At 44.7% G+C, this 13124-nt stretch overlaps 1 protein-coding gene across 1 annotated transcript; it reads right to left on the minus strand.

The window, feature by feature from the left end:
• Nucleotides 1-57: 57 nt before the first annotated feature.
• Nucleotides 58-2361, minus strand: LOC8038994 (biogenesis of lysosome-related organelles complex 1 subunit 2). Its single transcript, XM_029966597.3, has 4 exons — nt 2140-2361; nt 1313-1432; nt 278-382; nt 58-170 (listed from the first exon to the last, which is right to left on the minus strand). Exons 1-4 carry the CDS (start codon nt 2237-2239, stop codon nt 139-141), a joined length of 357 nt encoding a protein of 118 aa, XP_029822457.2. The 5' UTR covers nt 2240-2361; the 3' UTR covers nt 58-138.
• Nucleotides 2362-13124: the final 10763 nt, after the last annotated feature.

The following is a 13124-nucleotide window of genomic DNA, read 5'->3' on the forward strand; positions in this document are numbered from 1 at the left end:
ACAGAACATGTGATGGCCGTTATTGAACGTGAGGAAACGCACGAGCCAAACAACACATTTCCCGACTCAATATAAATTTATGTACATTCGAAGACAATATACATATGCCACAGCTTTGCATGGCGGTCCTGCAACCTCTCAGCGCTTCTCCAATGCCTTGAACTTTGCCTCTGAAAAAAACAGACAAAAAAAAAATTGTTTTGACTACAAAAAAAAAAAAAAAAAGAATGCATGAGTGCAAACAAGTCGGAAATGGAACATGTTTCGGTGAAAGTACCAAGTCGTTTGGAATAGGCATCCAACTTGTAGGCTGCTTGTTCCAGTTTCGTCACGCTGTCTTCGACCTGGTCAATCTGATCCAAGTATGGCTTGAGGCACTTGTCTAGGAAAAGAAATAACAATAGAGCAGTGCACTGTTACTACAATAACTCTCACGTGTGTGGTCGCCATCACAGTTAGCGGCCTCAAAATGAAAAGAAACCGCTTGACAAGAAAGATGTATTTATTTAGAGCCTAGGAGGGGTGTACTAAAAAAGGAAGCTTGAGACATACCTTCTACAACCGTCTTCTATATTCCATTTCATCCTATGATGAAGCGGACATTACAAACCATCGCAACCAATCCAGCGCTGTGATCGTATCGCATGACTGCATGCTCTGTACATCGCTACACGCCTCCCAAAGGTTTCGTGACACCCACATGGCATTGGATTGACTTTGATGGATCGAAGCACCCTCCGTAATCCATTGTAAGGTAAAAGTATAAGACGTTTGCAAGTACGGCCTCCCGGCCGCCGCCATATTGCTGCTGGAGTGGGTAGGTCGTCTGATAGTCGAGCACGGCTGAGGCCATGGGTATGCCTCAGCAATGCTTGACTATCATACGATCTACCCACACCAGGCAGCAGCGAGATGGCAGCGCTCAGAGGTCGTACTTGCAAACATCTATAGTACCACCAAGAGAGGGAGGTTGAATATAGAATTAGGCACGTTTTTCGGAGCAAGTCATAGACACCTTTCATGAGTCCATCAAACGACATTGGCAGTGGCCATTTCTTGGGCACAAAGGGTCCGATTGGATCCAAGCACTTGCCAAACGCTGACGCAGTGCTCGTTTTCGATAAAAGCCGAGCCTAGTTCACACCGGATGCCGACAAAATCCACATGTCCAATACATACTGGGAGTATGTGCCCAAACAATGGCAGGCTCGGATAATTGGTGCAGCAGCTACTAAATGGCATACACTTTCGAAGAAGGATCTATTCTGATGGTGGGGAATGTGACGGTGGCGTGTCCATTCAAAGTACTCACACTTTTCGTTCAGATCTTTCAAGGCCCTCGTCACATTGCCCGCAATCTGTTTCATGTCGCTGTACTTTGTTATCGTGACTCGGTTCATCTCTTCTGTGAGCCTGTAGTCGTCCAATGTTGCTGCAATTCAAATGACCATTGGTAAGTATGAAGCCATAATGATGACGCTTTATACTTAAGGGTTTATTGTAAACCAAATAAATTTAAAAAAAGCGAGATCTAGAAAAACTTTTTTCTAAGACCTGGATGGCTGACCAAACTAGTGAACGCTGAGCGTCCTAAGTTATTGTGGCATACGCTAGTATAAAAAAAAGAAAAAAAGAAAAACAATTACTCTCTTACCAGCCCATAAATCTGCAGAAGAAAACATTGTTATTTTTTTTTTTTTTTTTTTTCATTTATCTCAGTTGAAAGCTTTCGATCGAATGTGAAGCCCGAGATACATCCTCACTGCTGTGTTACGGACAGCGGTTGAAAGAAATGTGCAGAACTGATGATCGCAAACATTATTAAAACCTGACACTACGGAAGGAGAATGCGTGTCCTTTTTATGTACCTGCCTTGTCTTTTCGTACTCTCAGGTTTTAATTATGTTTACAACTGTGCTGGATCCGACAAGCAGTAAGGTTCGAAATCACACGCAGCCACTGCATACCAATCTTCTGTCAACGGATCATCTTTAGACGCGACGCCGCAGGCCTTCGTGGTACAAGCTACTTGCCTTTCTGCGGCGCCGCGGCTTTTCTGAGCTACGATGAATAATATTACTACTAATAATAATACCCTTATACAACGGGAAGAATGCATGACCGAGTGAGACCACCTACATGATAGTTCCGCTTGGATATATTCCCCTGTTTTCTGGAACATATTAGCAGCCAAATCGTTCAATTTGGGAGAATCGGCGGCGGCGTCCCCCGCCTCCATGATTGAGGAAATAATTTACAATTGTAAATAAATTAACTAAGACCACGTTCACGTTGTTTTTCTCGAAAGCAAGCAAGCAAGCAAGCGACAAGAAGGCTAGAGAGGGCGTTGTTTTGGTGTCTGTTCGTTCAATACGCCGTCTTGGTTTCAAAATATTTTTTTTTGCCACTCTCACTGGCCGCAAATGGTCACATGGCAGTAGCTTGTAAGCGAAACCGGCGAAACCGTGAAACGAACGCAATTCACGTTATAGTCCCTCTGGTGGTAGGAGAACACACTTCCTCTAATCGAAACCGAAACTGAATGATTATCTTGGGCGCTATGCCGTGGTTTAGCGAATGAATTGTTATCTGTTTATTTTTATGAGAGCGTGAGGGTAAACACAAATATACTCGGGCCTAATTAAAGTATTCGCTGGCAGGCGATGAAGTGATTGTTTGCTAGAGTCACTTCTGAGAAATGAGGCCGAAAATATTCTTCCGCTCAACCAGACATATTTTTGACAGATGATCAGAATAAGGATTTATTTAAATGCGCAAAACTATCCACTACGGAAGCCATTCCGTTTGTTCGAGGTGGGGTTTGGTGTCACCCGTCCGGAGGTCCCAGTGCTTCCATTGTCGAGGTCTCGTAGGCTAAAGTGGAGGCAGGACACGGCGAAACAAGACGGAGAGACTTGTTAATTTACAAAAAACATAAATAATAGTGTAAAACAAAATTGAGCACAAACAGAGGTGAAAGCAGAGGCTCGATCAACTGAGTGACCCAAGGAGCGGCCAGGCTCTATAGAAGCCTTATCTCTTCGCAACCGCTTGCGCCATCTCTTGTCTCCCGTGCGAAGCGGCGCCGTATTGTTTGAAGACCGGTGGTTTCGCTGCGTTTCCATAGGAGCTAAGTCTTTTTCTTTCTTTACTTTTTCCTCAGGTAAATTTGCTCTTTACAAATTTTACATAAAAAATTTCGCGGTCGATTTAAAGAGCCTGGCCGCTCCTTGGGTCACCCAGTAGAATGGACCGTGAAAATCGGCGTTTGCGCATAGCAATCTAATCCTTTCGTCAAAGGTGTATTTCACAAGTGGGCTCTAATATATAAGATTACAAGGCGTAGCTCTTTTTCTGTAAAAAAAAAAAAGATAGGGCCAAAAAAAAAATTGTTAGGGTGAACGGCGGACGGCGACGCAGACGATCAGTCGAGTGGCGCGGCACGTTTGGCGCACGTACCGGCCTTTACAAAAGTATCGAAACTACCCGTGACGACCGTGGTCCATTAAAATCAACTTCATATTTACACATTATGGCAGCTTTCCCACAAACCGTGATAAAAAAAAAGAAGTTACGGGGGCAACGTTGGAAGGTGTAACCGAGCAGCCAAAGAAAGCAGACAACACGAAAACAAAATTTGTAGGCAACAAGAGCGCCGTCGTTATGTAACCACATTTTCTTTTATTTTTGTATACTTCAATATTTGCTATCATTGTCCGCATTTATTTTTAAATCAAAGGTACAATATGGTTACGTTACCGAAAGCTAAATGTATGTCTCGAACAGGGTGTAAGATAGACAGGTGGGGAAACGGCCCATAGATAGGGAGGCTCACTAGAGCCTCCCTACCCATAGAAGCCTACCGCAGCGCCGTGACCGGATTGTGTACTCGTCTGCTTGCGGGTACCCCCGATTTGCGACAGATGGCGCTGCGGCGCGAGGAAAAAAATCGGAATTCGTATTTGCATGGAAGTTTATGGGAGAGTGCGCAAAATAAACTGAGAGCACGACAGTCCTTCATTGAAAATCCACGAGAAACTATCTCCTTCAATTTAGCCGGTCGCCACTGGTCGCCCACCCAGTGTGAGAGTTCGCGGTACTCCACATAGATGGCGCCAGAGAAAAAGAGAAACCCGAGGGGGACACAATCCGGTCGCTCATTTCGCTCTCGTTTCCCCACTTGTCTATCTTACACCCTGGTCTCGAATCTCGAATACACGTTTAACACGAAGAGCAACAAGAAATGCGCATGCAGCGGGGGCGTAGGCGGGGGGTTTGGTGTGTATCACTAGGGTACATATCCCCCCCCCCCCCCCCCCCCCCCCCTGCCCCCCGTTCACGCGGCTTCGCTGCGACAGTCCGCGGATGGCTCATTGCAATATATTAACCCACCTTGGGCTTTTCACTGATGTAATTTCGTCCACCATTTTGTTGTTGCGAGCTGTCTGGCGTGTGCCAAACTCGAGCATTTCAAGGATTTACGTGCCTTCTCAAATGCGTGGAGCACCGCTGACATCATTTCAACCGGTTACGATGTAATCCTTCAATGTAGTAAATTTGTTTAAAAAAACAAACCAACAACAAAATGGCGGTTTGACGTCGTGTGTAAACAACCTATAGGCTCTGCTTGCATATGCGGTTTGTCTACCTTGGACCACCCGTACACGCCGCTTCGCGGGTCCCTGCCGGCGGCCCAAGTCGCCCTATTCCCGCTGTTCCTCACTGCACCTCGGTTGCTAGCTGTTACGTCACGCTGTCGCTCTCTACAACCAGCCAATCCTGTGCGGCCGCCGTCCTTCGTGCACACTATCTGCTTCCACCTTTGACAACGCTTTCTCTCTCTCTCTCTGCTTGCACCAGGGAGGAAAAGGGTTTTCGGAAATGTTCACCCCGCGGATAAGTGCTGCAAGGCTGCATTCACCATGCGTTGTTAACCAAAGCGCATTTCTTCTAGAATCAGCGTAGCGGCAGCAGCGATTTTGGACCATTTTTATATACGTTTTCTTTCGTACGCAGTAGATATGTTCATCCGGCGGAGGCGTCCCAATGCGGGCAGAAACTTAAGACGCGTTCGAGCGTGGAACCTGGGCGTCCGGCGTTTGGAGTTTGGCTTTTGCATTCGAACGCCTTCGACGAATGCAATGGAGACAAAGGCAGCTGGTGTACGCCCAGGGTCTGATTAAGTTACGGGCTAAGGGGGCTGCAGCCCTGGGCCCCAGGCTGTCAAGGGGCCCCATGCTGGCCCCTAAAAATTTTAAAATATTAGTCTTTTTTTTTTATTATTTTCTATTTAAGAAAGTTTAGGCAAAAAGCAGAAGAAACACTCCGAAGGGCCTCTGGCGTAATGGCTTCTTGTTCTTTTTTCCTCAACGAGGAAACAAGGATGCCATAAAGTTCCCGTCTCTAAATCAGCTGGCGTTTGGAGCTCGTTGTACAAGAGCGTGCCAGAACAACAAAATTTAACACGACCTCCCATGCCCCTTGTTAGACAATTCTTTTTTTTTAATTGGAGCTTGATGGATGGACGGTTATAGAGCTTTCTTTTGTACTGGGGCCCCCTTAGTGTGTATAACGGACAATTGTGGGCAGGAAGTTAAGCAAGCGTTAAGCAAGCAACACAGATGGTTCACACATGTTGTTTATACCCTTTCGCGAAACTCCATATGGAGTTTATTCCACAACCATAGGTTTGGAACAAGCGAAAAGGTGCCCGTAAATCTTCCGGACACCGTCTCTATGGCCAGCAACTAAGAGGCGTTTCAAGGAGCCGGCTGCAAGGAAGTGCTCTGGAGTCGACATCTGGTCTGCCAGTGCAACTGAACACTCTTCCTTCCAGCGACTGATACGAATACTGCAATGGTTTCACCAAGCTCTGAGGTATAACCTCTTATTTTTTAACGTTGAATCACAGAACAAAATGGCCACCGAGGTCTAAATTAGTGCATTTAAAAAGAACAAGATTAGTACTAAATCTGATGCGAAACATTTCCCCCCAAAAAGACAGCGTGCAGATACAAAAAGAAAACATCTCGATTCTCATGATATATTCTTTAAATGCAAATGTGCCCGAACGACAGCAACCGATGTCTTAGAATCGCACGCAGTTTTTCCTATGCTTTAAATGTGGAAGTCTGTGTTTGTTTGCGAAACGAGATTTCAGTTATTAGAAGAGCGTTTACGAAGTAGTTTGATCCCGATGAAGACTGCTTCAACTAACTAAATTTCTTTCTTGCCTATGTCACTTCCTTCACTGTTCACACCAGTAATTAATTAACAGAGGGCTAGTTAGAAGTTAAAACACTTCCAATAAATTGGAAAAATGACAAGAATAAGGGCTCTAGATTTTCGTGGCAGTTGTCGATTTGCGAGACATGCCATTTAGGGTAAGCTAAATAAGAATGGGAATTTTGCATCTACCTTTTCGGTTGCTGCATAACTCAATTCGTGTGTGAATAATGATGTCACTCGAAATGTTAGCAAGAGGGTCACCTGTGCTACAAGTCGGCATCGTGACCAATTGGTATAAACTGGCCCGGGCATGTTCTCTATGAATCTAACTGTAATTCTAGTCAAACAAATTTATGAACGGAGTCAACATTTTAAACAAAAACAATTTAGCGTTTTCTTTTTTTTTGTGTGGTTAAGATGCTGGATGTGAACGATAAATCCTAATATTTTCCGCAATGTTTAGTTGATTTCATTTTTGTACCTCAAAATTACGATATTGTAAATTGCTAAAGCGGTTGATTATTTGCGAAGTAGCTTCTAAACAATCGCATCCGCCTCAATGCCAGCAAAAAAAAAACAAAAACAAAAAAAAAAAACACTTGAATTCCATTGAATCTACGGATCTAAACAAGGCTCGACAATAATCATACGATAAAACATATCTAGATTCAACAAGTTCAAAAATATACATATTCCCGTCGTCATCGTTACCTTCACTACCACCATCATCACCACCACCATTATCATAGGTAGTGGCCTCATAACAGCCTCAGCCCAGGGGTGCTATGTTGCGCTTTTTGCACTCCCAGGAGACCTGGAAGTAGGAAGTAACGTCAACGACTAGAGCAAACGCAGATTGGATGTTGACAGAAGAAAACAAAATCAACATCCAATCTGCATTTTCTGCGTTGTTGACGTCACTTCCTTCTCCCTAGTCTCCTGGGAGTGCAAAACGTGCAACATAGCCCCCCAGGGCTCCCAAATGACTTAATTCGGCACTGTGTACGCCTACCCTCCTCTCCCTCAGTTCTGCCCGCATAAGTTTCTATTTCATTAGCTGGTTTTAAGAAGGCAAGACATTTTCACGACCCTTTGTATAATTATAACTTGCCACCGCTATTAAATTAACACTGAATTCTATTGTTATAAAGTTCCCGGTGTTTTTTTGTTTTTTTGTTTTGTCGTGTTAAAAGAGAAGCATGCTTCAGACGGGCTCGTAACTCAAAATGTGTATAACGATATAAATGTTTCTCTAACTTCTCTTGTAAAAATAAAAAGAAAAAAAAAGGGGGGGGCATATTATTCTGTGAGATAAGTGGTAAGCTTCACTTAACAAAAAAAAAGAAAAATAACGTTTTTCGGGGGTTTAGTGCGTCACTTTAAAGGCCCGTTCACACTCTTGCAAACTCTTAGAACTGGGTGCCCTGAAACCTGTTGCAACGAGAGGACACACTGGCGCCTTCTATTAGGTAGCAGTGCAAACTTGGCGGTCCGGCATATTTTCTATTTCTCTCGCGCATTATCCTTTCTTTTTTGGCTCGAAAAACTTTTGTCAACGTCATAAACGAGCCTTTCTTATAGGCAGGGATGGGCAAAATGCATGCAAATATGTATCGAAATACAAATACAAACTTCGTCAAAAATGTATTTAATTACGAATCTAATTACATTAAAAAAACATTTAAGTACAAGATACAAATACAACCAAATGTATTTAGTCTTCTCCAAATACTTTTCCAAATACATTCCTCAAAATTTGCGTCAGCGACTTCAGGGCACCCGCAACGCGTTTCTGGGTATCTCATTTTAATTTTGCATCGCACACTCGGGAGTTAGTGTGCGAGGCTCTTAGTAAAGTAATAGAAATATAACCATAAAAAATGTAATCAGCTTAGACGTAATAGGTGAAAAAATTACAAAGCTTCAAGCAGTTCTTTTTTTTTTTTTTGTCGATTACATTTGGGTATAGACCAACAAAGAACCGAGACGACCAAGACGCGCACCACTAGCTATAGAATATTTTATTGCTGCAGCTCGCACCAGTTACGAAAATCTGGACGATCCGCGCATTTAGAATGTTTCAGGCAAAAATATGGATGGAAAACAGGCTGGAAAGCATCACAAATTGTCACAGGCACTTATTTAGCCAGTCTGCCTGTGAACGTCGATTTCGTCACTATTCTTGCCCTGGACTAGGACCGTAATCACAAAGTCACTAAACGCTTGTGCTTGGTTGAGAGACACCGCATTCGGTGTAGAACGTAGTTTTCTTCCTGCTCTGGACAGTGACAATAAATTTGAGGGATGTATTTTCGCCCACAAAACTGTATTTAATTACAATTGTATTTGAAATACCCACGTGTTAGTATTTAAATACATAAGTCAAATACATTACCCAATTTGTAATTAAATACAAATGCAAAATACACAAAGTATTTGAAATACGTATTTCAAATACTTGTATTTGAAATACTGCCTATCCCTGCTTATAGGTATTACGCACATTTGACCTCGGAAATCCCGCAAAACGTTCGCTCTTGTAAAATGCAGTTCCAGGGTCACCGCATAGATGGCGCCAGGATGCCAGTGTGTTCCCTCGTCCTAAGAAATTTTAAGACGTTTCAACAGGTCTCGTCTCTCTCGGTCGTACTTGGTTGCGAATGTGTGAACGGGCCTTAAAGGGGTACGGAAACCAAATTCTGGAGCTCATTTCTTTGTTTCAACACGACGCAGGTAGCAGCACAACCACAGAAACATAAATATTGCGCTTGAAAACGCAAGAAAACATATTTTAAAGTGAATTAAACGATAATCAAAAACCACCTGGTAGTTGGTTATGAAGCTTCAATGGAATGTCGTGACGACAACATGCCTCTGAAAGCAGCGCCACAGCGGTATGTCCGCTCACTGGTATAGATTGCCTAGGCCTGGACGCAATACCGAGGCGTCTTGGTGGAAAGAGCCAAAACGAAGTGAGCCACCTTGGTTTCAGCTCTCGCGCGACGTGCAAACGCGTGCTTCGGTTGTTCTCAGGTTTGGTGCGCGTGTCTTTGTCGTGAAGTTTAAAGGGGTATGGAAACGAAATCTTAGCGCCGATTCTTCTGCGTAAATATGGGCTAGGGACAGGTAGCACCTCGGAAATATCAATATCACGCTGTAAAGCACAAGAGAACTAATTTTAAATCTAATGGAACGATTTCAAAGTCACATCTGGTGGATGGTGTGAAAGTTCTCGTGACATCACTTGTGGCATAGGAGCAGCGCCGTTCTCCGGAAATACGGCGTGCCGGCAGAATTAGCCTAGGCCTGAACGCGTTTGCAAAGCCTTAGCGGAGAAAGCCAAAGCGTAGTTGGCCACAGTGAGCTCGTTCTTGTTGAGGCTCTTTGCACGACACGACGCGAGCACGCTTCTGGTTCTGAAGGTTTCCAGCTGAACGTAGAGGGAAAAAACCAAGGAGTGGATAAAAAGAGAGACACGCTGCTGGACTATCAACCACTTACTGAAATTCTTCTTTTTCATCTAGCCTCATGAATTATACTATTTACTAAAATTCTTCTTTTTCATCTACCCTCATAAATTATACTATTGTATTCCCAGGCGTAACTTCTTCTTCTTCGGTATAATATTTGGTGGCTAGCGTTCACATGTTCCTGACAAGGTTTCTCACTTGAGGTGCTCCGAGGAGATACAGTTTTTCTTTCTGAAATAGCGGAAACACAAAAACCAGCTTACAAGGGAAATCCTGGAGTCTCTGGCTATTGAGGCGCACGGGTACACCCTAGCACGGGGATGACTGCGCGAGTGCCGCCTCCATTGCGCCATTTCCGAAAGAAAAACTGCGTCTTCTGGGAGCGCCCCAAGTGAGAAACCTTAGTGAAAAGACGGTGAGAGTGCAGGCGAGCTGGTGGTAGCTAATCATGTCGGTGTAATACGACATGATTGAGAAACCTTGTCAGGAACATGTGAACGCTAGCCACCAAATATCATACCAAAGAGTTAGTTACCCCTGGAAACTCAATAGTATAATTCATGAGGGTAGATAAAAAAGAAGAATTCCAGTAAATAGTATAATTCATGAGGATAGTTCACTCTCCCCCTCGCCATTGCTGGGTGCTAACGGTTATTTCTACTTACAGGTTCCCTCGAGCTACTACTTTTGCGGTGTGAAACTAACACGGTGAACCGAACGCTCGTGGCACATAAAATACGGGTATGGTCGCGAAGGACGTTATGGACAAGCTAGATCGTACAGTCCTCGGATATTACTACTAAGCGAGATCGTCACACGTTGACGCCATCAAGCGGCAACGCTCGCAACTACGGTACCCTTGGCAGTGCAGGAACTGTTGACGTCACCGGCGCGATACGCATTGCGCTTCTCGCTGGCCGACTTTGAAGCGAAAGGAAGAGAGCTCGCGCTCACGTCACTTCGTTTCCGTACCCCTTTAAAATGAATTAACTTCTCCAAAAACATGCAGTAACCTGACTATGGGAACAAAAGATTTTTTTTTATCCCAATGCGGGCGGTAATAGGATATGACAGCGTCAGTGACTTATAAATCCAAAGCCCCTCTCCCCCCCCCCCCCCCCACCCCCCGGCTTGGGGCCAGCACATCCATCGTGCCATTACATCCATCGAGCAAATCCGTCCAATCTCGTGCCGTTACATCCATCGTGCCAGTACATCCATAGTGCCAGTACATCCATAGTGCCAGTAGATCCATTTCGGGCCAGTTCATCCAGCGTGTAACCAAATCCAACGTGCCATTGGATCCATCGTGCCATTACATCCACTGCGCCATCACATCCATCGAGCAACTTCATCCAAAGCGTGTCATTACATCCATCGTGTTATCATATCCATCAAGCAGCTTCATCCAAAAACGTGCCATTGCATGCATCAATTAACGCAAATTTTCTCCGCTACACATTTCGTTTCTTTCTTTCTTGAAAGCTACTTCAGACATTTGCGTTTGCTTATGAACGACTCTTTGCGACCGCTTGTGCCGGTGCGAGCAGCAATCGCGAAAGGGTCAGTGTAATTCTCTTAAAGATGGTTGAGACATTTGCTTTGACTGCGTCGACTCCCCATTGGCTCGTCATGAGGATCGCCATTGGTTGTAACCAGGCGTAACGCAGTCAAACGCAAATGTCTGAACCGACTCTTTTAAGCGCTGTTCAGACACTTGCAACCGAGTACGACCGAGAGAGTATAGACGGCTTAAGACCTGCTCCGCGGCAGCGCATCCGGTCCTCCGCCGTCGCAAGAGGCTTAAAAATCGGTCTTGTCTCACGGTAGTACCTGGTTGCAAGTAGTCGCATCGTCACGAGAGGTGGCAAAACGCATCATCATAATAACGGGCTCACACGAGATATACTGATGTGGGGAGCGGTGTAGCCTTAACCCAGCGCATTTGGCAATCCTGAATATGTTCGGAGCTTTCCATACTCAAGCCTAGAAGGTTTTTCTGTTATCTGTACATTTGTAAACATGGTTCGCGTGGCGCAATTTCACCATAAAGTGCCTGCAAGGCAAAAGATCAAAGAACGAATCCGCTTAGCATGCCTATCATCTTGCCCTGAGCCCGACCTCAGTGAACGCAGCAGCAAACGAGCCATATATTTTTCAATAGTTCCCATTATTTCAGGAGTTATACGCCGAAAAATATGAATAATGCACAAAAGCAAGTAAAATTACCCATTGTGCGTCATGCACCTTGTGCGGCCCTCGGCCTCACCGAAGCCGCACGAGCCTCCCCCAGTCCTGATGGATTTACCGGATTTAACGGAGCTCGAACTTCAAATTATCAAGAGGGAGTATGGGTGTCATGCCATATGAAAACAGTCCGCGAACCCGTCTCGAAAGTGTTTGGGCCCGACCCGCTTTGCGCATGCGCCACCACTTCCGCCGTTGGGAGCCGATCCTAATGACAAGGCGTTATTTTCCTTGTTTGTTGTTTCCACATGTATGAAACATTAGTTACTGCTCTTTAACTCTCATAAGTAACTCAGTAGAAACGAGTTTAATTTCGCGGGCTCGACATTTCGCGAAGTGCCGGTTTCGGAAATTTCGCGGGCAGAACATTTCGTGAAAGGGAGATATACGCAATGTATTCATATTCATGGGGTGACTTATTCACGTGACCAATTTTTCGCGAATTTGATCAAATCGTGAAATTCAGGTCCTCGCGAATATTAGGTCATCGCGAAAATTAAATCTTCTACAGTAAACTACTTTAATAGGGGATTAGGACGGTACACATAATCTTACTTTTTATTTCGCTTTTCGACAAGAAAAAAAAAGTTTGAATGCCCCGTTGAGTTCAGTTGTGATTCACTAATGTTCTGTGGCTTACCCCTTGTTTGCTGAGGCTCCGAACCAATGAGAATATGAATACCGCAGACAAAGTAATCAGCTTAAATATAATTGCGGCCCCACGGCGGCCATCTTGGCTTCTATGGATGTACTAGCACGATGGATGTAATGGCACGCTAGGCATGATAACAGGAACGGCGAGCAATTACATCCACCGAGCCACTTCATCCAGCGAGCAACTACATCCAACGAGCAACTACATCCATCGAGCAGCTACATCCATACGCATGTCAATACATCCATCGAGCCCGTACATCCACCGAGCCATTACATCCATTGATGGATGTAATGGCTCGATGGATGTACTGGCTCGATGGATGTGCTGACACGTAATCCCACCCCCCCCCCCCCAAAAAAAAAAAAAAAAAAAAAACATAAGTGTATTGCGTACAACCCCCTTCCCCCCTCTTTTCCCGCTCACACGTAGATTGACAATCCTAGAGAAACCCCTGGACAGCACGTCAGCACGGAAGTATGGTGTACCATAACAGCAGCTCAAGATTCGTGTGAAGTGTCAGC

Source organism: Ixodes scapularis, unplaced genomic scaffold (assembly GCF_016920785.2).
Source record: "Ixodes scapularis isolate PalLabHiFi unplaced genomic scaffold, ASM1692078v2 PGA_scaffold3__209_contigs__length_174095766, whole genome shotgun sequence".
Classification (NCBI taxonomy): domain Eukaryota; kingdom Metazoa; phylum Arthropoda; class Arachnida; order Ixodida; family Ixodidae; genus Ixodes; species Ixodes scapularis.

Bases quoted from the DNA above. Each gene is read 5' to 3' on its own strand.
- LOC8038994 (XM_029966597.3), bottom strand. From the start codon at position 2,239: ATGGAGGCGGGGGACGCCGCCGCCGATTCTCCCAAATTGAACGATTTG. The intron at 383-1,312 runs GTGAGTACTTTG...TTCTTTTCCTAG, and splicing joins GAAAGATCTGAACGAAAAGT to ACAAGTGCCTCAAGCCATAC. The intron at 171-277 runs GTACTTTCACCG...TGTTTTTTTCAG, and splicing joins TGCCTATTCCAAACGACTTG to AGGCAAAGTTCAAGGCATTG.